Here is a 27,949-nt window from a genome sequence, read left to right on the forward strand (position 1 = left end):
CACTCAAAGAAACAAACTTTGAAGAAAAGAATACTGTAGAAAGAAATATAAAACAGCAATCGGGGAGATTTTCCCAAAATAACATCAGAAATTAGTTATGTTTTAAGCACAGATTATTCTTTTTAGTTGATCACTCTATGCTTATGTAACCCTGTGGTTAAATTATAGGCCTTAGATATATTATATTGCACTATTAGATAAGAGTTTGGCCTATGTTTGTTATTTTGTTTACCTTTTGAATAGGCATACATTATATTGTTGATATTGTTCTGCAATACAGTTGTTTATCAATGTGAAATGCATGTACTTTTATTGTTGAAAACTTACCATTGTTGTGATTGGTTGGCTGTGGAAAGAATAACTTACCTTGAATGTGATTGGTTGAGAGGGCAGCGGGGAACGTCAGCGCGAGCAGACTGAACTGGGACAGGAGCTGGGTCACTCGCCCCTTGTGTGAGCCAACGGAGCAGTGTGATGTCGAGCTTTATATGCTATTTAGCGGTGAGAGAAATGTAATTGAAGTTTAGTGAACAGTTACGTGTGCGGGTGTCTGACCGAGACCCATCCCGGGAAGTGTTGGTGTGAACTGGGGAGACAAACTGACTACTCGTCAGTCCCATATGTGGACCCAGCGACGTTACGGAGCGAGCTAGCCAGTCGGTGTTCCTTGCTAGCACAGCAAGACGGGCGAATGGACTGGATGCGGGAAGGGGCTCTCCCCACAGTGAGTCGGGCCGTCTTCTATACTGCTCAAAAAAATAAAGGGAACACCTAAAAACACAATATAGACCTCGATGAATGAAATATTTCAGCAGAAAATCTTTATTTATTAGACAGAGGAATGTGTTTAGAGCAAAATAACCTAAGAATGATCAATGGAAATCAAAATCATTAGCCCATTAAGGTCTGGATTCAGAATCATACTCAAAATCAAAGTGGAAAATGAGAACATAGGCTGATCCAACTTCTGTGGAAATTCTTCAAGACGATTCAAAATGAGGCTCAGTAGTGTGTGTGGCCTCCACGTGCCTGTATGCACTCCCTACAACGTCTGGGCATGCTCCTGATGAGACGACGGATGGTCTCCTGAGGGATCTCCTCCCAGACCTGGATCAGGGCATCGGTCAACTCCTGGACAGTCTGTGGTGCGACATCGCGTTGGCGGATGGTACGAGACATGATGTCCCAGAAGTGCTCGATTGGATTCAGGTCTGGGGAACGTGCAGGCCAGTCCATAGCATCAATGCCCTCGACATGCAGGAACTGCTGACACACTCTGGCCACATGAGGACGAGCATTGTCATGCATGAGCAGGAACCCAGGGCCCACTGCACCAGCATATGGTCTGACAATGGGTCTGAGGATCTCATCCCGGTACCTAATGGCAGTCATGGTACCTCTGGCTAGCACGTAGAGGTCTGTGCGGCCCTCCAAGGATATGCCTCCCCAGACCATCACTGACCCACCGCCAAACCGGTCATGCTGGAGGATGTTGCAGGCAGCAGAACGTTCTCCACAGCGTCTCCAGACTCTCTCACGTCTGTCACATGTGTTCAGTGTGAACCTGCTCTCATCTGTGAAGAGCACAGGGCGCCAATGGCGAATCTGCCAACCAAGATGTTCTCTGGCAAAGGTCAATCGGGCTGCACGGTGTTGGGCTGTGAGCACAGGCCCCAATTGTGGACGTCGGGCCCTCATACCATCCTCATGCATTCTGTTTCTCACTGTTTGAGCAGAAACCTGCACATTAGTGGCCTGTTGAAGGTCGTTTTGTAGGGCTCCGGCAGTGCTCCTCCTGTTCCTCCTTGCACAAAGGACCAGATAGCGGTCCTGCTGCGGGGTTGTTGTCCTCCTGCGGCCCCCTCCACGTCTCCTGGTGTACTGGCCTGTCTCCTGGTACCTCCTCCATGCTCTGGCCACTGTGCTGGGAGACACATCAAATCTTCTTGCCACAGCACGCATTGATGTGCCATCCTGGATGAGCTGCACTACCTGAGCAACTTCTGTAGGTTGCAGATACCGCCTCATGCCACCTCTGGTGGTGAGGGCACTAGCAAAATGCAAAACTAACCAAAGATCGGCCAGAAAAGATGAGGACAGGCAAATGGTCTGTGGCCACCACCTGCAAATCCATTCCTTTTATAGGGGTTGTCTTGCAAATTGTCTAATTTCCACCTGGTGGAAATTAGACAATTTACCAACAGGTGAAATTGATTCACAAATCAGTGTTGCTTCCTAACTGGACAGGTTGATATCTCAAAAGTGTGATTGACTTGGAGCTACATTGCATTGTTTATGTGTTCCCTTTATTTTTTTTGAGCAGTGTAGTTTAGCGAAGTAACGTTATCAGTTACAGTGTAGTGGTGGGTTCATGCGACCATCGAGGAACGCAGGAGTCGTCTGTTGCCGTGTTGGGCTGCCGAGGCGAGCGAAAGGGTTCGACCGTGAGATGGTGCTAACGGCTAACTAACCAGTTAACTAGGAGGGCTGCCGGCCTGACGTTCGCTGCTGCGCTGCGGCGGGAAGCGCGAGACGAAGAGGAGCATTCATTCTTTGTGAGTACAAGCTGGAAGTGCGGGCTTCCAAGGGGAGCTAAGAGGGCTGTTTAGGGCCCCAACGTACCCGATAAAGAAACAGGCCTGCAACTGGGGGTTGACTTTCTTTTATTTTTATTGCCGGCTTAGTTATGGGGTTGTTGAGCTGTATGCTAACGCGTTGGTCTGATTCATTTGTGTGTATATGAATGCAGATGCTTGTTAGCCATTGAGGCTTACTACTTTTCATTCTAATATTACTCATAATACATTTGTATATAATTTTATGTACCTGTGTGAGTGTGGATTATTCCTGTGGTAAGTGACATGTTGAGTTAGCCTTAAAAGGGCCGTCCACCATATTTTTTTTACAACCTTAAAGGGCTAGTCCACCTATTTACTGGAAGTAACCTAGTGACACCCAGACATGTGTAGACCATAGTATATAACCTTTAAGGGCTAATACACCATATTTTAGAACCTTAAAGGGCTAGTCCACCGTTTTAGTATAAGTTACTCGGTGACACATTGAGGTGTCTAGACCATGTTAGATTGCCTTAAAGGGGTCATGCCATATTTAAGCGCCTTAAAGGGGTAGTCAACCTTTTTAGTTGGAGTTACCAGATGACACTAAGACATTTATACCCTTTAGAACATACTTTAAACACAAGAAGCGAAGTTAACATACTTCAATAGTTTATTGGATACCAAGTTGTATACAGAACTCAGGAGCATTGTCCTTGACAGTAAAAAGGGATAGCGCTACACTTATTTGCCTGGGAGACCAGAGTAGTAGATTACCGACCACTTGACCAGCAGATCACAATGGATTTCACCTTAGTTTTTACCTTTCTAATGATTGTTTTCTTTTTAACCATGTACTGTCATGAATTAAGCATTCTTTTGCTTACCGTTCTTAGCATATTCAAACATTTTTAGCATATTAACAGCACTTTTACATTTCAACGGCACATTTATAACCATTACACTCTCCCACTTAACATAGATGTCGTCCTCGACATTGAATGATTAAGACAGTTGCATAGCATACAATCCAGATATTCTAATAGTTCGCATGTAGACACTCGGCCTATCCCAAAGTGCTTGAGTGTGCAACACGTGATGTGTATAGCAGGTCTCAGCCGCTTCAACAGTCCAGAATAAGTGTGTTTGTGGGTATTAACACTCTGCTTTCTCAAAAGTCCACGAGTGTATTGGGATGTGTGTGTCAGCACTCGGCTTTTGCAAAAGTCAATGCGTGTGTATACGCGCGTTCCACTTGGGAAACAGTCCATGTGTGTGTATGCAGTACGTTTGTGTATTCAGCTCAGCAAGAGTCCATGAATGTATGTATGCATATTCCCTAAGAGTCCACATGAGCGTGTGTGTTAAACAGTCTATGAATTGTCTGAGGTTACCCATGCAGGAGCACAGGTTGATAGGTGAGGGTCTGGAGAGAATCTGGCCACATGGTCTCTGGTTGATGGGCTCTGTGGTGTTGCACCTATACATGGATCTGCTGGAAGTCCCATACCGTAGCAAACTCATTATCGTATCGAATCCCTCACCGGGCAAGAAAACAACCAGTTACACTATTGATGTGCATGGCTCCTTGTGATCCGATGATTGTTCACAAAGTCAATGGAGTTTTGGATATGGTGAGGCGTTTCGCCCACTAAAGGGGTCAAGATGTTGGCTATAATGTTTGGCAATGTTGTACGTGACAGAGTTTATGCTGCAGACGATGGGCGTTCCATCTTTATGGATCTTAGGGAGTCCATATATGCATGGAATGTTATCTTGTGTGTAGAGACGGTGGTATTGTATCCAATCAATGGTTCCTCCTTTCTGTAGGCATTGCATTATTCTCCACTAGCTGGGTCGCGTCTCAGAGATTCATAGGTGTCGCTGAGTAATGACGTGATCTTGGCGTGGCGTCCGTTGTGTTGAGGATAACTGTGCAACTCCCCTTATCTGCTGGAAGGATAGTGATGTTTTCATCCATGCTCAGGGCTGTCATGGCTTTCCTTTCCTCCATGGTTAGGTTGGAAAGAGGGAGTGTCGCATTGGACAGAGCTGCTGATACCTTTAACCCAAGTTGTTCCGCCTCGATCTCCATTAGATCGTTTTTCCTTGTAGCCGATTCTGTGCATTTGATGATGTCAACTATAGGTAGTTGTTTGGCTAAGACGCACTTCTCTGATTGGGTAAGTACCTTGTCCGGACAAGGTACTTACCCAATCAGAGAAGGAGGTCTGACTAAGACGTACTTCTCCGATTGGGTACGCAATCAGAGAAGGTGGTCTGGCTAAGACGCACTTCTCTGATTGGGTAAGTACCTTGTCCGGACAAGGTACTCACCCAATCAGAAGTGCGTCTTAGCCAAAGGACTGAACTTCGCCATGACACCCAAACAAGTTGATATCATCACATCCACAGAATCAGCTATAAAGAATACGATCTAACGGAAACCTAGGCGGAACAGCTTAGGTTAAAAAGGTATCAGCAGCTTACTCCGGGCGCAGGTGATACACGCCGCCACAAACTTCAGCGCCGTCATCCGTGTGTCTTCTTGTTGGACTGCAGCGTTGAGTCCTACGATGAGCGGAGGATCGCCTGACACGCTGGAAGTAGTCGCCGGAGTTCCTGCTGGACCCGGTTCCATCGTGGCCAGATTGCACCGGGGTTCTGGGAGGACGGGGGGAGAGAGACACGGAATTAGACTCAGGAATCACGACATAGGAATTGCAGGAGGAAACACAGCCAAAGAGTCTAGCGATCTACTGGGTAACTACCGTACTAGATGGCACAATCTGGCAACGACTGCACGTCAGCGTCCTCTCTTATAGCTGGCTGCAGGTGCGCTGATCACCGATGAGCCTCTGGTGCGTAGCTGCGCTCTCAACGAGCGCGCTGATTGAACTCGAGCGGAGACGCGCTTTGCGTCTGGACCACAACAGTACCCACCCTCCTACGGGAGCCACCGGGCGACCGTCCAGGGGCATCAGGGTGTTCTAAGTAGAAGTCCGACGTGAGGGCGGGGTCGGCGATGTAAGACCGGGGCACCCAGCTCTGGTCTTCCGGACCGTAGCCCTCCCAGTCCACCAGGTACTGGAAGCCCCTCCCACGGCGGCGGACACGTAACAGCTTCCGGACCGGGTCGCCGACCTGGAGTACACGGGGAGGAGGCGGGGCTGCGACAGGTGGGGCGAGGGCACTGACAGGCTTCAGCTTGGAAACATGAAACACGGGATGTGCACGAAGAGAAGGGACAGACAAACGCATCGCAGTGGGGTTTACGATCCTCTCCACAGTGTAGGGTCCCACGTAGCGAGCTTGCGAGAGGTCGCCGGGATGGGGAGGTCCTTGGCCAGGAGCCAGACATGCTGACCAGGCTGGTAGACCGGGGCTGGGACGCGACGCCGGTTAGAGGAGCGTTGGGACCGGTCGTTGGCTCACAGCAGGGCAGCACGAGCAGAACTCCACATGCGGCGGCATCGGCGGAGATGATCCCTGGCTGACGGGACCGCCACCTCAGTCTCTTGCTGGGGAAACATGGGGGGGCTGGTAGCCCAGTGAACATTCAAAAGGAGACATCCCAGTGGCGGAGCTAGTCATGGTGTTGCGAGCATACTCAACCCAGGCGAGGTGCTTGATCCAGGTCGAGGGGCTGCTGGTGGTCACAAATCTCAGGGCAGACTCCAGGCTCTGGTTGGTGCGCTCCGCCTGTCTGTGGTAACCAGAAGAGAGACTGACCGTCGCCCCAATTAATTCCCCTACAGAAGGCCTGCCACACCTGGGAAGAGAACTGGGGACCCCGGTCAGAAACAATGTCCAGGAGACGGACCACGTGGACGACCAGCAGTTCAGCGGTCTCAGTGGAGGACGGGAGCCTGGGGACCGCCACGAAATGGGCCTGCTTGGAAAAACGGTCGACAATGGTAAGTATAACTGCGTTACCCTGAGACACCGGGAGTCTCGTCACGAAGTCCAGGGAGATGTGTGACCAGGGGCGACTGGGGACGATGGGAGGTCTTACTCCGGGTGCAGGTGATAGACGCCGCCACAAACTCCAGTCCCGTCATCCGTATGTCTTGTTGTTGGACTACTGCGTTGAGCGGAGGATCGCCAGATCCGCTGGGAGTAGCCGCCGGAGTTCCCGCTGGACCCGGTTCCATCGTGGCCAGATTGTATTGTTGTACGTCGGAAAGGAACCAGTGCAGGGGTCCGGCAGGGTCAAGCCCGTAGGCACGTTTATTCTTATTCAGGGAAGGGAAATGCGGGATGTGTATGGTGCAACTAGAGTCCTGGATGTGGGGTGTGTAAAAGACTTAGCGTGCAGGGCGAGTGTGGTGCGTGTGTGCAGGAATGTAAGACTGGAGAGTTATTGCGTGTTGGTGAAGTGCAAGTCCGGGAATAGGGGTTCTGCGGGAGGCAGCGTGGGAGCACCAGGGACGCGAGGAAGACGGAGCCCGAGAAGCACCGGGGTTCTGGGAGGACGGGGGGAGAGAGAGAGACAGAATTAGACTCAGGAATCACGACGTAGGAATTGCAGGAGGAAACAGCCAAAGAGTCTAGCGATCTACTGGGTAACTACCATACTAGGTGGCACAATCTGGCAACGACTGCACGTCAGCGTCCTCTTATAGCTGGCTGCAGATTGGCTTCAGCTGCGCTGATCACCGATGAGCCTCCGGTGCGTAGCTGCGCTCTCAACGAGCGCGCTGATTGAACCCAGCCGGTAGACTCAGGCGGAGACGCGCCTTGCGTCTGGACCACAACATTCAGGGCCCTGTGTTCTACCTCTTCCCTATATAAGTTGGCCACAATGGAAAACACTGGTGAGCCCATTGCACAGCCGTGTTTCCGTCTGTAAAACTGGCCCCTGAATTGGAAATATGTAGTGTTCAGGCAAGAGGTCCAGTAGTTGGCAAATCTGGTCTGAGGTTGGTTCCATCGTGGAGGGTGTCGTCCCGTAGCAAACGTTGCCTCAGTTTCCAAAGCCTACATGGTTGGGATGCAGGTGAACAACGAGGTCACGTCGTAGGATACCATGGTTTCATTCGGTTCCGGTTTTACTCCGTGGACCTTGTTCACAAAGTCGATGGAGTTTTGGATATGGTGAAGTGTTTCGCCGACTAAAGGGGTCAAGATGTTGGCCATGTTGTACGTGACCGAGTTTATGCTGCTGACGATGGGCCTGAGGGGGGTTCCATCTTTATGGCTCTTAGGGAGTCCATATATGCATGAATGTTATCTTATGGGTAGAGACGGTGGTATTGTATCCGATCAATGGTTCCTGCTTTCTGTAGGTATTCTATTATTCTCTTCTAACCACTAGCTGAACCGCGTCTCAGAGGTGTCGCTGAGTAATGACCTGATAGTCTTGTGTTGAGGATAACCGTGCATCCCCCTTATCTGCTGGAAAAATAGTTTTGTTTTCATCCATGCTCAGGGCTGTCACGGCTTTCCTTTCCTCCATGGTTAAGTTGGAAGGAGGGAATGTCGGATTGGCTGATACGTTTAACCTAAGCTGTTCCGCCTTGGTTTCCGTTAGATTGTTTTTCCTTGTCGCCGATTCTGTGGATGGGATGAGATCAACTATAGATAGTTTGTGTGTCATGGCGAAGTTCCGTCCTTTGGCTCAGACCTCCTTCTGACTGGTTAAGTACCTTGTCCGACAGAACATCCCACGCAGAACAGATGGATCAAGAATCTGTCTTTTGTCTCCAGCTAAGTATATCTGCTTGGCTAGTGTTGGTTCATCGCTGTATGTTTTGAAAATTCCTCGTCTGCCTTTCTTTGGTTTTGAGATAGTTGGGCTTTCTTGGTGAAATTAGTGATCCTCTCCAAGACTGCTCCAGGCAAGTGGGATGTTAATCGTTGAAGTAGTTGATCAGATTTCTCCTTCAGCCCTTCAATAGTGAAATTGACCTGTCTCACTCTTTCATCCAGGAGTTGATTGTGCCTTCTCTATGATTCTGCCTGCTCTATGTCCTTTCATTGTGATACACAGGCACAGGCTAGTGGGTATGAGCCTGTGTTGTCTGCATCTCAGATTGAATCGCAAGTGGTTTCTGTAGTCTTCCGAGCCATCCTTTCATATTCCCTTACCATTTTAAGGGTGTCACACCCAAATTGTTCCACAACATGCCCGTGAATGTTCTCATTCATCCAGTGGCGCCCCCAGAAATGTTTCATAGGGGTGGCCCAATGGGGCCACTGAAAGTCTTAGGGTGGCACACCAAAACCAAAAGCCATGACTGAATTTCAGGAATTCTATGATGCTGTTGTAGTATACTGTATAGCCTAGTGGAAAACTGTCAATATGAGAGTTAAGAAAAATATACTTGATTAAATGAACAGCACCTAATGCAAAACATCAGATAGAAGCATATTATGCATAATCAGAAGCATATTCTGCATGCGACTCATGGCTGGGGGGGCCAGGGATAGTATCAGGGTGACCGTGGCCACCCCTTGGGGGCGCCACTGCATTCATCCATGTCATGGTTATCCAAAAGAATTGAATCGAGTGCAACTTGACTTTGTATATATCCGTAAAGACATGTCGCCTCTGATCCAAGAGGCTTCATCAGTTCGTGCCTTTGACTAGACAAAGCTAGTCTGACTGGCGGGTGATGAAACTCAGCTCTGATACTCAAAAGACGATAAATATCTAATGTCCATGTCTCTGTGTTCCGATGTTTAGCAATGCCCGTCTTTAGAGCTATTGTAAACTACTAATAAGACACGTTAGTCCCTAGCTAACGGGCCTCACCCTTTAGCCGAGCGGTTAGTGATGTCGCCTTGTGGTGCAGTACACCCGTATCGAATCCCGCGCTGGGCAAGAAAATAACCGGTTACACTATTTATGTGCATGGCTCTTTGTGATCCGATGATTGTTCACAAAGTCAATTGAGTTTTGGATATGGTGAGGAGTTTCACCCACTAAAGGGGTCAAGATGTTGGCTATAATGTTTGGCAATGTTGTATGTGACCGAGTTTATGCTGCTGACGATGGGCCTGAGGGGGGGTTCCCTCTTTATGGATCTTGGAGTCCATATATGCATGGAATGTTATCTTGTGTGTAGAGACGGTGGTATTGCATCCAATCAGTGGTTCCTCCTTTCTGCAGGCATTCCATTATTCTCCTCTTGCAACCACTAGCTGGACCGCGTCTCAGATGTTTATAGGTGTCAGTGTCGCTGAGTAATGACGTGATCTTGGCGTGGCGTCTGTTGTGTTGAGGATAACTGTGCAACTCCCCTTATCTGCCGGAAGGATAGATGTTTCCATCCATGCTCAGGGCTGTCACGGCTTTCCTTTCCTCCATGGTTAGGTTGAAAGGAGGGAGTGTCGCATTGGACACAGCTGCCGATACCCTTCACCCAAGCCGTTCCTCCTCGATCTCCATCAGATCGTTTTTCCTCATAGCCGATTCTGTGGATGTGATGATGTCAACTTGTTTGGGCGTCATGGCGAAGTTAAGTCCTTTGGCTAAGACCACCTTCTCTGATTGGTTAAGTGCTTTGTCCGGACAAGGTACTTACCCAAATCAGAGAAGGAGGTCCGACTAAGACGTACTTCTCCGATTGGGTACCCAATCAGAGAAGGAGGTCCGACGAAGACGTACTTCTCCGATTGGGTACCCAATCAGAGAGGGACGTCCGACGAAGACGTACTTCTCCGATTGGGTACCCAATCAGAGAGGGACGTCCGACGAAGACGTACTTCTCCGATTGGGTACCCAATCAGAGAGGGACGTCCGACTAAGACGTACTTCTCCGATTGGGTACCCAATCAGAGAGGGACGTCCGACTAAGACGTACTTCTCCGATTGGGTACCCAATCAGAGAGGGACGTCCGACTAAGACGTACTTCTCCGATTGGGTACCCAATCAGAGAGGGACGTCCGACTAAGACGTACTTCTCCGATTGGGTACCCAATCAGAGAAGGACGTCCGACTAAGACGTACTTCTCCGATTGGGTAAGTACCTTGTCCGGACAAGGTACTTAACCAATCAGAGAAGGTGGTCTTAGCCAAAGGACTGAATTCGCCATGACACCCAAACAAGTTGACATCACCACATCAACAAAATCAGCTATAAGGAATACAATCTAACGGAAACCTAAGCTGAACATTTTAGGTTAAAAGGTATCAGCAGCTCTTTCCATTGCAAAACTCCGTCCTTCCAACCTAACCGTGAAGGAAAGGAAAGCCTTGGCAGCCCTGAGCATGGATGAAAAGATCACTATCCTTCCAGCAGATCAGGGGGGATGCACGGTTACCCTCAACACAACAGACTACCACGCCAAGATCACGTCATTACTCAGCGACACCGAGACCTATGAACCTCTGAGAGGCGATCCAACAAGTGGTTACAAGAGGAGAATGGTGGAATACCTACAGAAAGGAGGCACCATTGATCGGATACAATACCACTGTCTCAACACACAAGAGAACATTCCATGCATATGTGGACTCCCTAAGATCCATAAAGATGGAACCCCCCCTCTGGCCCATCGTCAGCAGCATAAACTCGGTCACGTACAACATTGCCAAACATATAGCCAACATCTTGACCCCCTTTTTTTTTATCCGGTATCCAGTTCTACTATAATACAGCCATGGCAGGTACGCCCGACCAAGCCAGAGGGGATTGAACCGCCGATCCCCGTGTTGGCAGGCAACGGAATAGACCGCTACGCTACCCGGACGCCCCATCTTGACTGCTTTAGTGGGCCAAACACCTCACCATATCCAATACTCCATTGACTTTGTGAACAAGGTCCAAGGCGTAAAACTGGAACCTAATGAAACCATGCTACCCTACGACGTGACCTCGTTATTCACCTGCATCCCAACCATGGAGGCTTCCGAAATTGTGAGGCAACGTTTGCTACGGGACGACACCCTCCACGATAGGACCAACCTCAGCCCAGACCAGATTTGCCAACTACTGGACCTTTGCCTGAACACTACATACTTCCAATTCAGGGGCCACTTTTTACACAGAAACACAGCTGTGCAATGGGCTCACCAGTATCTCCCATTGTGGCCAACTTATATATGGAAGAGGTAGAACACAGGGCCCTGAACTCCTTCAGAGGAACACCTCCGGGCCACTGGTTAAGATATGTGGACGACACATGGGTCAAATCCAAACATAAGTGCAAGTGTTTAACCAAACACATCAACTCAGTGGAAAAAAAACATGAAGTTCACAAGGGAAGACGTAAAGAACAGTTTGCCCTTCTTGGTCTGTGACGTCCACATTGGGGTTTACAGGAAACCTACACACAGACCAACATCTACTTTTTGACTCACACCACCCTCTGGAACATAAACTGAGCGTCATCAATACAATGCAACACAGAGCTGACAATGTGCCCAGCAGCACTCGGGCCCAACGGCAAGAACACAAACGCCTGAAGGAAGCTTTAAAAACCTGCAGCTACCCCAGTTGGACCTTTGTGAAAACTGCAACACGTTCCAAAAAGACCAACCGGGTGAGCGATGAGGAGAAAAGGAATGAAAGTCATCCCGTATGTTTCTGGGGTCGCCGAGAAACTCAGGAGAATTTTTAACAAACACCGCATCCCGGTATATTTCAAACCCAGTAACACACTCCGACAAAGACTGGTTCATCCCAAAGACCGTGTACCACACACCCAAAAAAGCAATCTGGTGTATGCTGTACAATGCAATGAGGATTGCACTGACCTATACATAGGAGAAACCAAACAACCACTACACAAACGGATGTCCCAACACAGAAGGCCAAACTCCTCAGGACAAGGCTCAGCAGTCTATCTACATCTAAAGGAGAAGACACTCCTTCCAGGACAGCAACGTGCACATTTTGGACAGAGAAGATAGATGGTTTGAAAGAGGGGTGAAGGAAGACATCTTATGCGAAACTGGAAAAACCATCCCTCAACAGAGGAGGAGGTCTGCGACACCACCTACAACGCCGTCCTTTCATCTCTACACAGGAGACTCAAGAAGCCTAGCCTCCAAGAACAGTCGGTCACTAACGGCTCCAACTACTCATGACCACTAACGAAGTCGAAACTAACACACCCAACGACCGTCGCTGCTAAACATCGGAACACAAAGAGCCATGGACATCATTAGCTCTGATAACGACTCGCTCGATGGTGCTGTAAGCCCCCAACGTACTCTTCAAGGCAGCGCTGCATGGAAGGCACTTCTCGCCCCCTACAGTTCCAGCCAATCGCAGCACTGGCGCTCGATTTCAACTTTTTCCCTCCTTGTGCAGTGAAGGAGTTCGACTCAAACAAACGTCAATCTTAAAAGTGCAGCGTTTGACGTAAATACCCTTTTAAACGAAAGTTTGACTCGTGTACATTCACAAAAAGACCCTAGACTGCATTTTGGCGACAGTTTTGCTTCAACTTAGCTGCTATATCTAGATGTCTTACAACAACTGGATGCCTAAAGGAGTTTTGGAAAGACACCCACTCAACCATGCCTTTGTGCAGCTCACTTAAAACTAGGTTGTCTCGTAGTTGTTTAAATAAGCAGACTGGGAGACATAGGCTAATGCCCAACTACATCGCAATAGCACTACAGTCGCTCTCATAACCACCCAAAAAATTAATTGGCTGCCTAGAACTTAGCTAGCCCTAACCGTTAGCCCATTACTCAGTAAACTCTGTCCTGCACGGATAAGTTTAAAGGTAGTACACCATCGAGCTAACGGCTCCAAAGAGATAAATAAAAGAGTTTCATCACCAGCCAGTCACACTAGCTTGGTCTAGTCAGAAAGGCACGAACTGATAAAGCCTCTTGGATGAGAGGTGAAACGTCTTCACGGATATATACCAAGTCCAGTTGCACTTGATTCAATTCCTTTGGATGCCATGTATAGTGACAGGCGGTAATGTGTCTACCCAAATGAGTTGAATCAAGTGCAGCTGGACTTGGTGTGTGTGTATATATATATACACACCAAGTCCAGCTGCACTTGATTCAGCTCCTTTGGATAACCATGACCTGGATGAATGAGAACATTCACAGACATGTTCCGGTAATGTGTCTCGCTACGTGTTAGTGTAAATTATCCTGTGTGTGTAATATGTGAATGGGGTGTTGTGTTACTTGTGCAGCAAAAATACCTGTCCAAAGGCAAATCGAGGAGTAGTTGGTTGGCAGGCTAGTCGGCTCTGCGCAACAGGTCAGAGGTATGCTACGGGAAGATCTGGCAATGAGGAGAGAGAAGACCAGATTCTTGTAGGGGTTGTAGATGGGGCAATGAGGGACAGGGGAAATGCAGAGCCGTGCTGCCAGCAGAGGCGCCGTGCCCGTTGGGAGGTGCTGGTGACCTCAGGGTCTGAGTCCGTTGAAGGTAACTGGAGGTCACGGGGTGAATCGCGAGATACCAGCTCATGGAAACGCTGCCTGGAGCGCCTCGTTGTTCTGCCCACTTTGCGTAGCGAGGGTCCTAAATTCCACGGCGAACTCCGTCACGCTGCGTGCGCCCCGTCGGAGCGTGAGGAGACGTTTGGCGACCTCCTTGCCACAGACGGGGTGATCGAAGACTTTCTTCATCTCGGTGGTGAAAGCCTCGTACGTGACACAAGAAGCCGTTCCCTCTCCAGTTCAGAGCTACCCCAGATGAGCACGTAACCCCTCAGACAGCCCACAAGACAGGCGATGCGGGAGCGGTCAGTGGAATAGGAAAGGGGTTGTTAGTCAAACACCAGGGTTCACTGGGTCAGAAAGTATCGACAGCACACCCCCCCCCCCCCAGTCGCCGTCATAACGCTCCGGTGCGGCAACGAACGGCTCCCAATGGAACGAGGCCGACAGGGGAGCGGGGCCGGGAGCTGTGGCAGTGGCTGCGACGACGGGTGGAGCGGAGGCAGCGGTGCGGAGAGCTCCTGGATAATCTGCTTCAACTGAGCCTACCTGGCTGTCTGGTTGGCGATAGTCTGTAGTTGCAGGATTACCAAAGAGCGGATTTCGTCCGGAAAAGACCGGGGCTCCTGTACCTGGTCTTGCAAAGCTTGGTGGGCCGTGACCATCTCCCGGAGCTGCCCAGCCTGAGCTGTGAGAGATTGGACTTGCGTGAAGAGGGCGCGGCGCACCGTGTCCTCTTGTTTTCCTCCGGGTTGAGTCTCCGAGTGGGCTGGGTCCATCTTGGCCAGATCTTCTGTTACGGGTCGTGCAGGAGGATCCAGACGACCACTCGGGAGGCGGAGGACACATAGTAACGTTTACTGAAAAATAAAGGGAGAGAGAAATGCGGGATGTCTATGGTGCTGAGATAGTTTTGTTTGTGGGGTGTGTCAATATGCGATGTGTAGTGACAGGCATAATGTGTCTAGCTATGTGTTAGTGTAAATTATCCTAAGTGTGTGTAATGTGTGAATGGGGCGTTGGATGTTGTGTAAGTGTGCGCTTACCAGCAAAAATACCAGTCCGAAGGCAAAGGGGAATCGGGAAGTAGTCCGACTTCAAAAACAAAGCGGTAGTCCGGGGAGGTTGGTTGGCAAGCGAGCCGGCTCTGCGCAACAGGTCAGAGGAATGCTATAAAAACATCTGAAAACGAAGAGGGAGAGGACCAGGTTCTTATGGGGGTTGAAGGGATTGCAGATGGGGAACAGCTGAGATGATTGTAGATGGGGCACAGCTGAGGGAATGAGTGACCGGGGAAGTGCAGAGCCGTGCTGTCAGTCTACCAGCAGATGGCATCAGAGGCGCCGTCGGGCGCTCCCTGCCCCTTGGGAGGTGCTGGGGACTAAAGGAGCTGGGCCTGAGAGTAGGAACATTGTACGCCGGCCTGATAGAGACGGCCTTGGAGTAGAAACACTATGTGCGCCCACCTCATTAGGACGGCCTTGGAGCAGGAACGCCATGCACATAAACCTGATTAGGACAGGCGCTACACCTGCAAGACAGCATGAGGGAAACGGGACCAACAGTGACGAAAGGAAACCAAGAAGAAGAAGACCACGCCTGTCTCTGAAAAAGAACCATGCCTTGTTGTTTTAGTATATATCACTATGTGTTTCTGTTATTTGGCAGACGACTCCCGGTTGCACCGGTGGTTTGTCTCCAGCGCTGCAGCATTACCTGTGAACTATTTGTTGTGTGCCAAATAAAATGACACGAACCAGCAAGAAGTCGTCTGACTTCTTATTTGCCTATGTCGAAATGAATCAAAGAACCGGGCGAGTCTTTTGCAAAAGATAAGACTCAACAATTGGTGCCGTGACCCGGATTCTGGCTCGACGGACAATTCGACACACTCTGGGACTACAGCCAACCGTCGCCAACTCTCCATCCAAATTGCAGGAGCTCTGTAACTAAGGTAAGCAGAATACCTTTTCTATAATAATTCTGCTGGACCCCGGTCTGTTTGCAAATTGGATGGAGAGGGGGAGATGGAGGAGAAAAGTCCCTACTAAAAAGTATGAGAAAATATAATTGTACTGTGGCATACCATGCAATGAATGTGTTTCACATGTAATGTTTAAAACACATAGAGAAACACCACGAGGGAAAGAAAATAAGTGTCCTAGTTTAGCATAACAAAGCCATTTGGACAAAATAAGACGTAATTAAAAGAATGAGTCTGGGACCATCTTTTTCTTTCCTGTAAAAACGGAGAGTTGTCGCAAATTTAGGAAGAAATAAGTAAGAGAAAGAATAAGGACACAGGGAAAGATTTGTTGTTTTTCACAAACTGTGGGGTGGTCTCCTGGTTTACGAGACATTTTTGCCTGTGTGGAAGTTTTAAACACACACCAGGCTCCGAAACCAGTGTGTTTGCTTGTCAAATGGGGAAGGCCTAGAAGAATATAAGGGACAAGAGATAAGGTCAGGGACCTAGAATACTGTATAGCGCCTCCAGAGTAAAGGGGGACACTCGGGGAGTGATACCTGAAATGGGAAATGAAAATCAGTTGTAAAATGTCGGTGAATAGCGGGCAACATCCTCTCCAGGTTGTCGACAGTTGACTTTGATGTCATCTTCCTGTTCAGAGGTGGGGAAACAACAGACGAGCCACAAACCAGCAGGCCCCACAACTGAGCAGAGGAAATAGGAGGGGCACCCCAGGATTTAAGCTTTGGTGTGTCGTTGCATTTGTACGAATAACTGAAAGGGCCATGAAGACGAGGCTGACATGCATACTCTCCCTCACTCACGTCCTTATAGGTAAGGAGTAAAACCTCTGTTTTCCTCACAACTAGATTCCAAAACGTGCACACAGATAGGAAGCAATACTCATAATACAGCTGAGCAGCTATATTCCACTGGTTTCACAGTGTTGCTGCATGAATTCAGCGAGCAGAGAGCATTTTCTATGGAGAGCTGAGATGACAGGGGTGCAGCTAGAGCTGGGTAATAACTTTCCCCTCAACTATAGGGTCGATTCTATTGGATTCGCTAACTATAACTTAATAACTACACAAATGAAGCGTTGGTTAAGTATTAGTAACTACTGAATTCATCATTGGTAAAGCAGGACAGGCACCGTTGGTTAGTGAGTGTGTCAATAGATGTTTTATAAATACTTATTAATGCTGCAATTCATGATTAATTCAGGTAGTTGTTAGTTGTTTTGTGTGAGCTCATGTAAAGTCAGGACTGTCTAGGACTTACACATGACACTGAAAGGCCCACAGCACCTTGAGACTCACAGAAGTGTAACGGATCATAAGATCCTTTAGAAAGTGTAAGCACACGACTAACGAACTAAGTAGATGTACATTTGTGCATGAATTAATCATGCATCGCAGTATTAATAAGTATTTATAAACATCTATTAACACACTCACTAACCACTGGTGCATGTCCTGCTTTACAAATGATGACTTCAGTAGTTACTAATCCGTAGCCAATGCTTCGTTTGTGTGGTTATAAAGCGTCACCTCGGATTCTGACTGAAAGGTGTTTTTTTTTGTTTGAGTGGCTTGAGGACTTGAGCCAACGACGCGTCGACATTTCTATTAGACCAGAATCCGTGGCTGCACGCGAGGTCACGTGGCACCCGGCCTGTTCGGCAGGGCGGTGATGTCTGTGTGGCGTCCGTCAGTAGACAGTACGGTGTGTTTAAGGCCGTGTTAACCCTGCTGACTCAGGGGCCAGCGGTCAGGGATGCTGAAAATGCCGGCAAGCTGGGCAGGCCTGTCTGTCGTGAAGGCAACTGGACCGGCGTGTCCGGTGTAAGCACGTGTCTGTGGCATGGCTGACAGCAACGTGTCAGCGTTTTGCTTAAAACCCACTGAGTGGCTTTATGGAGGACTCGTTGGTATACACTGGCCATGATTTGAACCCCAGCATTGTCTACACAGTGGAGGCATTCGTATCGGTAGAAGACAGTTTTTCCTCAGACAACATCATAAAACTTGAAGTGTTGTGTTGCCGAGTTAAAAAGACGGGTCACTTACTGTGTTCATTCAACTTGTCTAAAACCTGAATGTTTTCACTGGTACCCTCTGCAGCCTGTGCAGAGGTGGTCTTCATTCGTAGGGCAGAGGGCCAGTCAGTGGCGCTCTCCTGTTCAACTGGGCAGGCCGGCGGCATCCCAACGGGCTTTCACCTCTACCACAATGGCTTCCACAGCCAGGTGACCCTGCTGTCCATGGCAGAGGGCAGCAAACTCAGAGTCAACTCGGAACACCGGGGTCGTGCGGAGGTCTCTGGGAGACTGGACTCCCCCCGGGTCAACGTGACTCTATCTGGCTTACGTAATGCAGACACTGGGCTCTACACCTGGGAGCTCACCTACAAAGTGGAGAACAGTTCTGACCAAATGGGCCCCTGCAGCCCGCAGGTGCTCTTGCTCGTCGACGGGACAGGTGGGTGGTCGAAACACAAAACAGCACCGCTTACGCACTCCTGCAGTTCCAACCGAGCGCCTCTGTTGATGCAAACAAACACACCGATACTTCAGAGACAGACGTGTGCTCATCAGCTGAGCCTTGGTGACATATTACTGTATGCTTTGTTTATTTCTGTTTTCTGGAGTGTATGTGTGTCTCACTATTGTGTTATTGGTACAGGGAGGCTAGACCAGTGCTCCTCCAAGTACCCCTCTCTGCTCTACGCCATCTTTACAGCGGTGGGACTTCTGCTAGCCCTCATCTGGCTGGCTACAATACAATATGTGAGTAGTAAAAGTCATGCAAACACACCAACAAACATTTGAAACTTGTAGATCTTACTACTGTTGGGCCTTCATAAGAGGCCGATCTCTGCAACCAGCAGCACAACTCTGATCCTCCGTTCTTATTTATTTCTATTTTTAGCGTTACTGCTTTCCTTTGACTATGTGTATATAAATATAAGGTGCTGTATAAATGTAGTTATCGCAACAACTGACAGAATGACCTGCAAGAATTTGAGTTCTTAAAGGTGCAACGAGGAGTTTGGGGTTTTTGTTGACTGTGCGCCCCCTGTGGACAAAAGCGGTTGCGTTTCGTGGATGAACGACTATTTCATGTAAGCGTTGCCTCTTGTCATAAACATCTGCATTCATCCACCGACAGCTTGTGCATTTGTTTTGAAGATGAGGAGAGATGTAGAGGTATCTATTTTTTATATATATATATATATATATATATATATATATATATATATATATATATATATATACACTACCGTTCAAAAGTTTGGGATCACCCAAACAATTTTGTGTTTTCCATGAAAAGTCACACTTATTCACCACCATATGTTGTGAAATGAATAGAAAATAGAGTCAAGACATTGACAAGGTTAGAAATAATGATTTGTATTTGAAATAAGATTTTTTTTACATCAAACTTTGCTTTCGTCAAAGAATCCTCCATTTGCAGCAATTACAGCATTGCAGACCTTTGGCATTCTAGCTGTTAATTTGTTGAGGTAATCTGGAGAAATTGCACCCCACGCTTCCAGAAGCAGCTCCCACAAGTTGGATTGGTTGGATGGGCACTTCTTTGAGCAGATTGAGTTTCTGAAGCATCACATTTGTGGGGTCAATTAAACGCTCAAAATGGCCAGAAAAAGAGAACTTTCATCTGAAACTCGACAGTCTATTCTTGTTCTTAGAAATGAAGGCTATTCCATGCGAGAAATTGCTAAGAAATTGAAGATTTCCTACACCGGTGTGTACTACTCCCTTCAGAGGACAGCACAAACAGGCTCTAACCAGAGTAGAAAAAGAAGTGGGAGGCCGCGTTGCACAACTGAGCAAGAAGATAAGTACATTAGAGTCTCTAGTTTGAGAAACAGACGCCTCACAGGTCCCCAACTGGCATCTTCATTAAATAGTACCTGTTAGAGCCTGTTTGTGCTGTCCTCTGAAGGGAGTAGTACACACCGGTGTAGGAAATCTTCAATTTCTTAGCAATTTCTCGCATGGAATAGCCTTCATTTCTAAGAACAAGAATAGACTGTCGAGTTTCAGATGAAAGTTCTCTTTTTCTGGCCATTTTGAGCGTTTAATTGACCCCACAAATGTGATGCTCCAGAAACTCAATCTGCTCAAAGAAGTGCCCATCCAACCAATCCAACTTGTGGGAGCTGCTTCTGGAAGCGTGGGGTGCAATTTCTCCAGATTACCTCAACAAATTAACAGCTAGAATGCCAAAGGTCTGCAATGCTGTAATTGCTGCAAATGGAGGATTCTTTGACGAAAGCAAAGTTTGATGTAAAAAAAATCTTATTTCAAATACAAATCATTATTTCTAACCTTGTCAATGTCTTGACTCTATTTTCTATTCATTTCACAACATATGGTGGTGAATAAGTGTGACTTTTCATGGAAAACACGAAATTGTTTGGGTGATCCCAAACTTTTGAACGGTAGTGTATATATATATATATATATATATATATATATATATATATATATATATATATATATATATATATATCCTCTCGGTGGTTTGATCTGCTTATGACAGCCATATAGAGGAATCAAAATTAAAAAGGACGACTGAGAAATAATCAGCGGGCGTCCGGGTGGCGTAGCGGTCTATTCCGTTGCCTACCAACACCGGGGTCGCCGGTTCGAATCCCCGCGTTACCTCCGGCTTGGTCGGGCGTCCCTACAGACACAAATTGGCCGTGTCTGCGGGTGGGAAGCCGGATGTGTGCCCTGGTCGCTGCGCTAGCGCCTCCTCTGGTCCAGTCAGGGCGCATGTTCAGGGTGAAGGGGGAACTGGGGGGAATAGCGTGATCCTCCCACGCGCTACGCCCCCCTGGTGAAACTCCTCACTGTCAGGTGAAAAGAAGCGGCTGGCGACTCCACATGTATGGGAGGAGGCGTGTGGTAGTCTGCAGCCCTCCCCGGATCGGCAGAGGGGGCGGGGCAGCGACCGGGAGGGCTCGGAAGAGCGGGGTACTCGGCCGACAGAACTGGGGAGAAAAAGGGGGGGAGGAAATAAATCAGCAGGAAAACTCCTCGTTGCTCAGTTAAGACGCGCAGGGCGCTTCTCAGGTAAAACCCCGCATGACACCACAGTGATCTCGACTTCACAGGCGAGGTTGAGACTGCGCCACAAACCACAACCCGCTGTCCCCATCTACGAGGAAATGAGCAGGAAGCAGCAGCTCACCGGAAGTTCCCAGAATAACCACGGCGACCCTTCGCACCGGGAGGAAGCGGACTTCCCCCTGTACGCGAACCCCAATGTCCGGCAAGCACAGGACAACCACTACGCCTGCCCGCGGCAGGTCGTCCAGAGTCCGACGGGACTCGACCAGACTCACTGACGGACTCACGCAGCCGAGTGGAGACGAGTTAGACTGGAATGGAGCCTTGTTTCTGTTAGACAACGGACAGCAGACATACTCACGTGTTTTGTGTGGGACTTGAGGCCCATTCATAGTCCTGACGTACCATACAGGGACCGCCCCCCCCCCTTTCCCCCCAATTATACTTGGCCAATTACCCTACTCTTCACATCCGGTTTCCCACCCGCACACACGGCCAACTGTGTCTGTAGGGACGCCCGACCAAGCCGGAGGTGACGCGGGGACTCGAACCGCCGATCCCCGTGGTGGTAGGCAGCGGAATAGACCGCTACGGTACCCGGACGCCCACGCGGACCGTACTCCGGGCTAACGTGACGCAATAGCGGACCCCAGCGTTGGCGTACCGGTGTCACACAAAACACGGCTCGGCACGGAACTGTTTCACATCGACACGCATTTCGTGTGGCAACCGGAAACCCGCTTTAGTTTCTTCTTCGTGGCTTTATCAACTTTTATATCGATCAAGTAGCGTTGTATAGCGCCTTTCCAGCTGCAACGGGAGGATGTCCTTCCTCGTCCCTACTCGTCATATCCCTCCCCAGCATGCCGACCCCCCCCCTCTAACCCCCCATACCCCCCCCCGCTTCCCCAAGCGGCCCAACGTCCCACTTCCGCTCCGCCGGGTTTTTCTTTCCGACACGGCCGTATTGTTTTTTTTTTCTATCTTGTTTTATTCCGTTTGTACATTTCCGGCATGGAACGAGTTACCCCGCTCTTCTCGCTCTTCTACTTTTTTGTCAAACTGAAACGTGACGAAAATATTTCTAAAATAACAAAACCAACAACCGTATCCGCGGACAGCGCCATGTTTAGTCGGTGACTTCCGGCGGAAACGGAAATGGGACGCGCAAAGATTGTGGGAAATGTAGGCGTCCGGGTGCGCGTCGGTACGACCGGACTATGGAAAGGTGTGGCCCGTCCGCAAAGCCTGCAGACTACGTCAGCGCCCCGAGGCCCCAGACCTCCAACCACAAGATCCTTTAGTTTAATGACACGTGGGGGGGGGGGGTAAAAACAGCCCCCCCCCACCAATAACTCGCAACACCTTTTTAACAGCCAAGAAAAAAACTGTAGTTTTATTAATATTTGAAAGAAGCTCCATAGTTCATGAAAACATGTTTTTTCGTTGCATGTCATTTAACAATCACATTCTATGAGGAGAGAGAGATATACAGAGAGAAAAATAAAACATTACAAGCCACTGAATCTCAGTACAGACATTTTTCCTTAACATTTCCAAAACAAAACAAAAAAAAGAAAGGCAGCCCTAATCCCATATCCCCTAACCCTCCCACGCCTCAACGAAAATCCTAAACAACTGAAGAGAGGAAGAAACAAAACAACACACAGATCCACACACGGATCACCCTCCGGGGTGACGGACTGGGCTCCCACAGTGCTAAGAGTGAGACGCTCATTGGTTTTAGGAATACACAGCATGGTGATGTAACGCTAGATCAATCTGAGTTGGGGGAAGGAAGTGTGTGTGTGTGTGTGTGTGTGTCTGTCTGTCTGTCTGTGTGTGTGTGTTTGTGTGTGTGTGTGTGTGTGTCTGTGTGTGTGTGTGTATGTGTGTGCGCGCACGTTTGGGAGGGCAGACCAGTGTCGGGGCTCTGACACTTGGGGCTCTGATACTGGTCTGGCTGCACCCACCCCACCCCACCCCACCCCACCCCCTGCCCCCACCCCCACCAAAACAAACAAGATTGGATCCCATAAACCCCTGCAGCGGAGCAGATTAAGAGCAGGCTACCAAGTCCACCCCCACCCGCCGTTCCCGTGCACCCCCACCCCCCAAAACACTTGTGCATAGATTCATGATCCTTTACAACCAGCTCATGTTTTTTCAAAACACCGCTCAAATAAACGCGAGAAACTCCTTTTTTTTCTGCTAGTTTGATACCCGCCATGAGAGAGAATGAGAAGAAAAGTAAAAGTAATGCACAATGTTCCTGATTCAGTCAGGACGGGACCTCATATTACGAAAATACAATAAAGATTCAAACATACAGCATTTTGCATGTTATTATTCACCGTCTTTTTTTTTTGTTTGTTTCTAACAATCAAAATCATTTACCACTTTTGTTTTTAAATGTAAAGCGATTTTAATATATAGATTTCATATATAAAGCACTCCATTTTCATTTAAAGTCCATTATTTGGTTAATATGTAACTGCTACGGATTTAGAAACAAAAAGGTATTTTCTCTTCTTCTGAAATCCATAACTTTCAGTGCTTAGAATTGTTTGTTTGTTTTTTTTGTTGTTTTTTTTTTCTTCTTTTCTTTAAATCATCCTTTTTTTCTTTTTTTTTTTCTTACTCAACGTAAAAACGTACATTAAAATGGCGTGGAGTTGGTACTCTGGAACCCGGGCCTTCCTGAGACAAGATCCACTTTTTCATGTGTGTGCAAGATAGTGAGCAATTATGGTTTCTTTTTCAAAGAAAAAAAAAAATATATATATATTCAACATAAAACGTACAGGCTTCAAATAGTCCATGAAATCAAACTCGACAGAGCAAAGAAGTCAAAGGTCAAACAGAACGCGACGACGCTGTTCGATCCCAGAGTTCTGAAAGTAGCACGAGAAGTCTTCATTCTGCCAAGTGTTGTGTGTCAAACCTTTTGAAATGGAAGCATTTGTCCTTTTTTGTTTTTCCAACATTCCTGCGGTTAAAATTCCTTTTTCAACTCCAGAAAAAAACAAAAGTGTTTTGTAAACTGTCGGTGGCCTCGCAGGAAACAAACAAACAAACAGACAGAAAGAAGACAACAGGAGAGCATTGAACACAGGTGTAACAAAATGAAAGCTTTAAAAAAACAAACAGAAAGGTAGGCACCTCTGAGGCGAGCCCTGGAAGCCCAGGCTCAGTCTGACGTCTTGTCCTTCACTCTCTCCGCCCACCACACTTGGAGAGCGCTCCGTCCTCTACACCCATCTATGATCTATGGCCACAGGTCTGCAAAATACTTTATTTTTCTTCCTTTTTTTTTTCTTTTTTGTAATCTATTTGAATTTTTTTTTTCAACTTTTCTGTATTTTAGGTTTATAATCTGAAAAATGGTGCAATACTCAATGATAATCCACGTTTCTGGGATTATTCCACAATGAAAGCCACTAAGGTAGATAAACATATTACAGATTAAAAACACACTTATTTTAGTCCTTGAGTAAACATTAACACGTGAACTGCCCCCGCCGCCCCTCTGTACTTGTGTCGTGTTGTTTCGAGTAGCTGGATGAGGGGCGAGGCGACACTCAGTGCAACGCTAGAGGCTAACAACAAACATCAATATACCTTTGACGAGAGAAAACAAAAAACAGACGGTAAAAAACAAAACAAAAACCAAAACAATATACTGAACTGAAAAGAAACACAGAGCGGAAACTCGTCCGCCTTCATCACCGGCTCACGACTGTCGGAGCCTCGCATTCATATTCTTCACCTGGCGCTCGGCACATTCACTCACACGACATACAGCACACGCAACAACCTTGTGCAAACACTCACAACAGAAGCCCGCCCGCCCGCCCAGCCGGCCGGCCGGCCGGCCACCCGGCCACCCGGCCAGCCGGGCGCCTCGCTCGTCTCTGCTGCTGCTGCTGCTGCTGCTGCTGCTGCCGCCACACACACACACACACACACACACACACACACACACACACATGTAGTTGGTCTGCACCAACGCCATCAAAATCTCTGAAGTGTATGAGAGTAAAACCACTACAAAAGGTGTTCACATTACATTATTGGCGCATCTTTTGATTCAAGTATTTGTCTTTGTTATTTCGTATAATTCTGATATGTTTATGATCTTTTTGTCAGGGAAATATAATGTTGAGAGGGATGCGACAGGGCTGAAGCCGGGGAAGAGGACTCGGGCCAAGTGGAAAGAGAGCTCTAGCCATACACACACACGCACACCCGCTACGCACACGCGCGGTGCACGTGTATATGAGCTAGCATGTGCATATTCAACCCAGGCCTTTTTTTTTTCCTTTTTTTTAAAAAAAAAGATGATTTGTTGATTTCAACTCTTTGTGGGGTCCCAGCCCCAGATGCTCCGCTGATCCGGATGCTCCGCTGGTCCGGATGCTCCACTGATCCGGGACTCAGAAACATTTCGCTAGAACTCCAGTTGCCTTTGTGTCCACGTGATTTAAAAAAAAAAGAAAAAGGGAGCGCCTCTCATCTCTAACACTCGATGTCCATGACAGGTAGATCCGAGTGGCGCCCGGCGGCGGTGAGTGGGACGGTCTCTCAGTGCTGGTGCTGCGCAAAAAACAATTCTCGGGCGCATCTTGAGACGTGAACGTCTACCCACTCGTACAATCCACCCGCGCCGCAACACTCCCACTTGTCCACCAGTCCCTTCCTTCAAGTCCAGTGTGGAGTAGATGCAGGTTTTTCAGGACAACCCACAGGAACCGCTGAAAACAGGCGACAGCGACTGTTCTGTTGAATGTCACACGTCTTAAGAGACTCTGGAAGAAAGCGAATCCATGATTGGTTTTAAGACTTGGTACCAGACTTGAGGTGTGTCCCTGTGTTTGCCGATACAGCGGGCCCCCTGCTTGGACCCTGACCCCAAAGCCACTTCTGAGAAAGTCATGTGGCTGGCTCCCCCTTCAGGCTGGAGATCAGAAATGAACACCAATGATTACAGCTTCACCTCCCTCACAAAAAAAAACCCACACACAAAACAACAACAAAAAACAGCCCACAGAGTCTGAGCCCAAGTGGGGCGAGAAGAAGGCGGCTTAAAGAGAAAGAGAACCGGCATCGCGGCCTTGGAGTGCACAGCTTAACCACACTTTAGGACTTTTTTTTTGTAGTTTTAAGCTTTTATGAAAACCTTCAGGATAAAGAAAGAGATAATGTTTTTGGTTTTTAAAAAAAAAAGTACCCGATGTGACCCATTAACAGTGGACAAAGACACACTGAAACAAGCCTAACCTGTGACCCGGCTCTCCACTACTCCTCGTCTCCCGCTGTTGATAAGACCAGCACCATCTCTCTGTCCTGCCCCCCCGTGTAACCTCCGCACTCCTCAAATCTCGGCTGGCTGGAGCTTGTGGTGTAGGCCACTGCAGTAATACAGGAAATAGTCTCAGTCCCCTAAACATAAACAGGATATGGCAAGGTGGAAGTAGATATTTGTAGTCCAGTTGGCACGTGAGAAGAACTGCCTGCGTTCCCTAACAGATCAGGCCTACAGCAGGTCATGTAGTGTCATCCAGCATCTCTCCCCATAAGTGGCAATAAAACCCATGAAAAGCTGCACGTAAGCTAGTGCTCCCCCTGGTGACGTGTTAGCAGTATGAGATGGAGGAGTCACAGAGGCTCTCTCCAAAGAGTCGCCTACAGGTCATCCTGGTGCCAGTATAGCTGGATGGTTAATATTGGTCGAGTAGCCTGGCAGATATGGAGATGGTGAGGTTTTTTTTTTTGGGGGGGGGGGGTTGTTATTACAGATGGCTGTGAACGCGCTCCTCCTAGTCTTTGCATAGAAATGGAGGGCTGCGATCAGCTGAGGTGGTTCTAACTGTAACTAAGTGCTCCCAGAGTTAAAAAATAAAGCACCAGTGTGAGTGAGGCCCATTGAGACTAAAGGATGTGTGTGTGTTGGGGGGGGGGGGCAGGAGCAATAGAAAGGAGGTTGGCTGGACAGCTCGGATACCTTCAACTATACAATTCCTCCCACCTGACCTGACTATTCAAGCCCCTCCCCCTCCCCCCTTAGGGTCTCATTGTAATACCTCTAGGAGCCCACCTCAAGTATAGAACCATCCCCTGCATGCTGAGAGCCACAGCATTAGCCTACCCTCTCCTCCCCCCGCCTCCCAACAGACTGTGGCTAAAGCCCACCTCTTCAGGGACAACTCTGTTCTGTTTCTGACAAACTGGGTCTTATTTCTGTAGTTTTTGCCATCGAGCGTGTCGGTTAGGATATTTTACTCAGCGTCTTCATTGGGGATTTTTGCGGCGCACGAGCGTCGGACACGTTCCAACAAGTCCAATTTCACCTAATTATTCTAAACCACACATTTGAAAGTGGAAGCGAAAGTGCAAGTTAAAAGTTATTACCCGAAATGTCCAATATGATCAACAATGCTGAGCTACTTCGTGGTTCAACTAGCAGGAACGACATCTAACTTAGCGTAGGTAGTAGTAACCGCTGATCAACTACTTGGCCAGTGCAATTGACAAGTCAAAGATAATAGGAGAAAAAGATCATGTACACAGTCTGAGGCACTAGCGTTAGTTTTGTTGTTGAAAGGACAGGTTTAAGACTTGTATTTGGTTGCCCCATACGACGCCGTGGTAGGGTAGTGTCCCCGCGGTGGTCCCCCGTCCGTCATCTCCTTAACGAAGCCCGTGAGAAAAGTGAGACAACGACCGATGTGCACGATGGCAAAAACTACAAGAACATAACCCGGCTCGTGAAAAACCAGAATGGTCCTTTAACAAACCGTAAAATGATGACCAGCAAACAACAAAACATGAACTACGTCACCACTGCTGTGAGCAGGAGCAGCGAAGCCAACAACAGCGGACACAAAACCAAGACCCCGTTTACAATTCCAAGAGAGGGCACTAACAAAAAAAACCAACCAAAAAACACACTAAA

The 27,949-nt window shown here is 48.2% G+C and overlaps 1 protein-coding gene across 1 annotated transcript; it reads left to right on the top strand.

Annotated features, from left to right (window-relative positions):
- The first annotated feature begins 16,678 nt into the window (after window positions 1–16,678).
- LOC130119885 (uncharacterized) lies at window positions 16,679–21,272 on the top strand. Its single transcript, XM_056288477.1, has 4 exons — window positions 16,679–16,727; window positions 18,017–18,373; window positions 18,578–18,681; window positions 21,039–21,272. Exons 1-4 carry the CDS (start codon window positions 16,679–16,681, stop codon window positions 21,270–21,272), a joined length of 744 nt encoding a protein of 247 aa, XP_056144452.1.
- Window positions 21,273–27,949: the final 6,677 nt, after the last annotated feature.

This window comes from Lampris incognitus, chromosome 10 (assembly GCF_029633865.1).
Source record: "Lampris incognitus isolate fLamInc1 chromosome 10, fLamInc1.hap2, whole genome shotgun sequence".
NCBI classification, from domain to species: domain Eukaryota; kingdom Metazoa; phylum Chordata; class Actinopteri; order Lampriformes; family Lampridae; genus Lampris; species Lampris incognitus.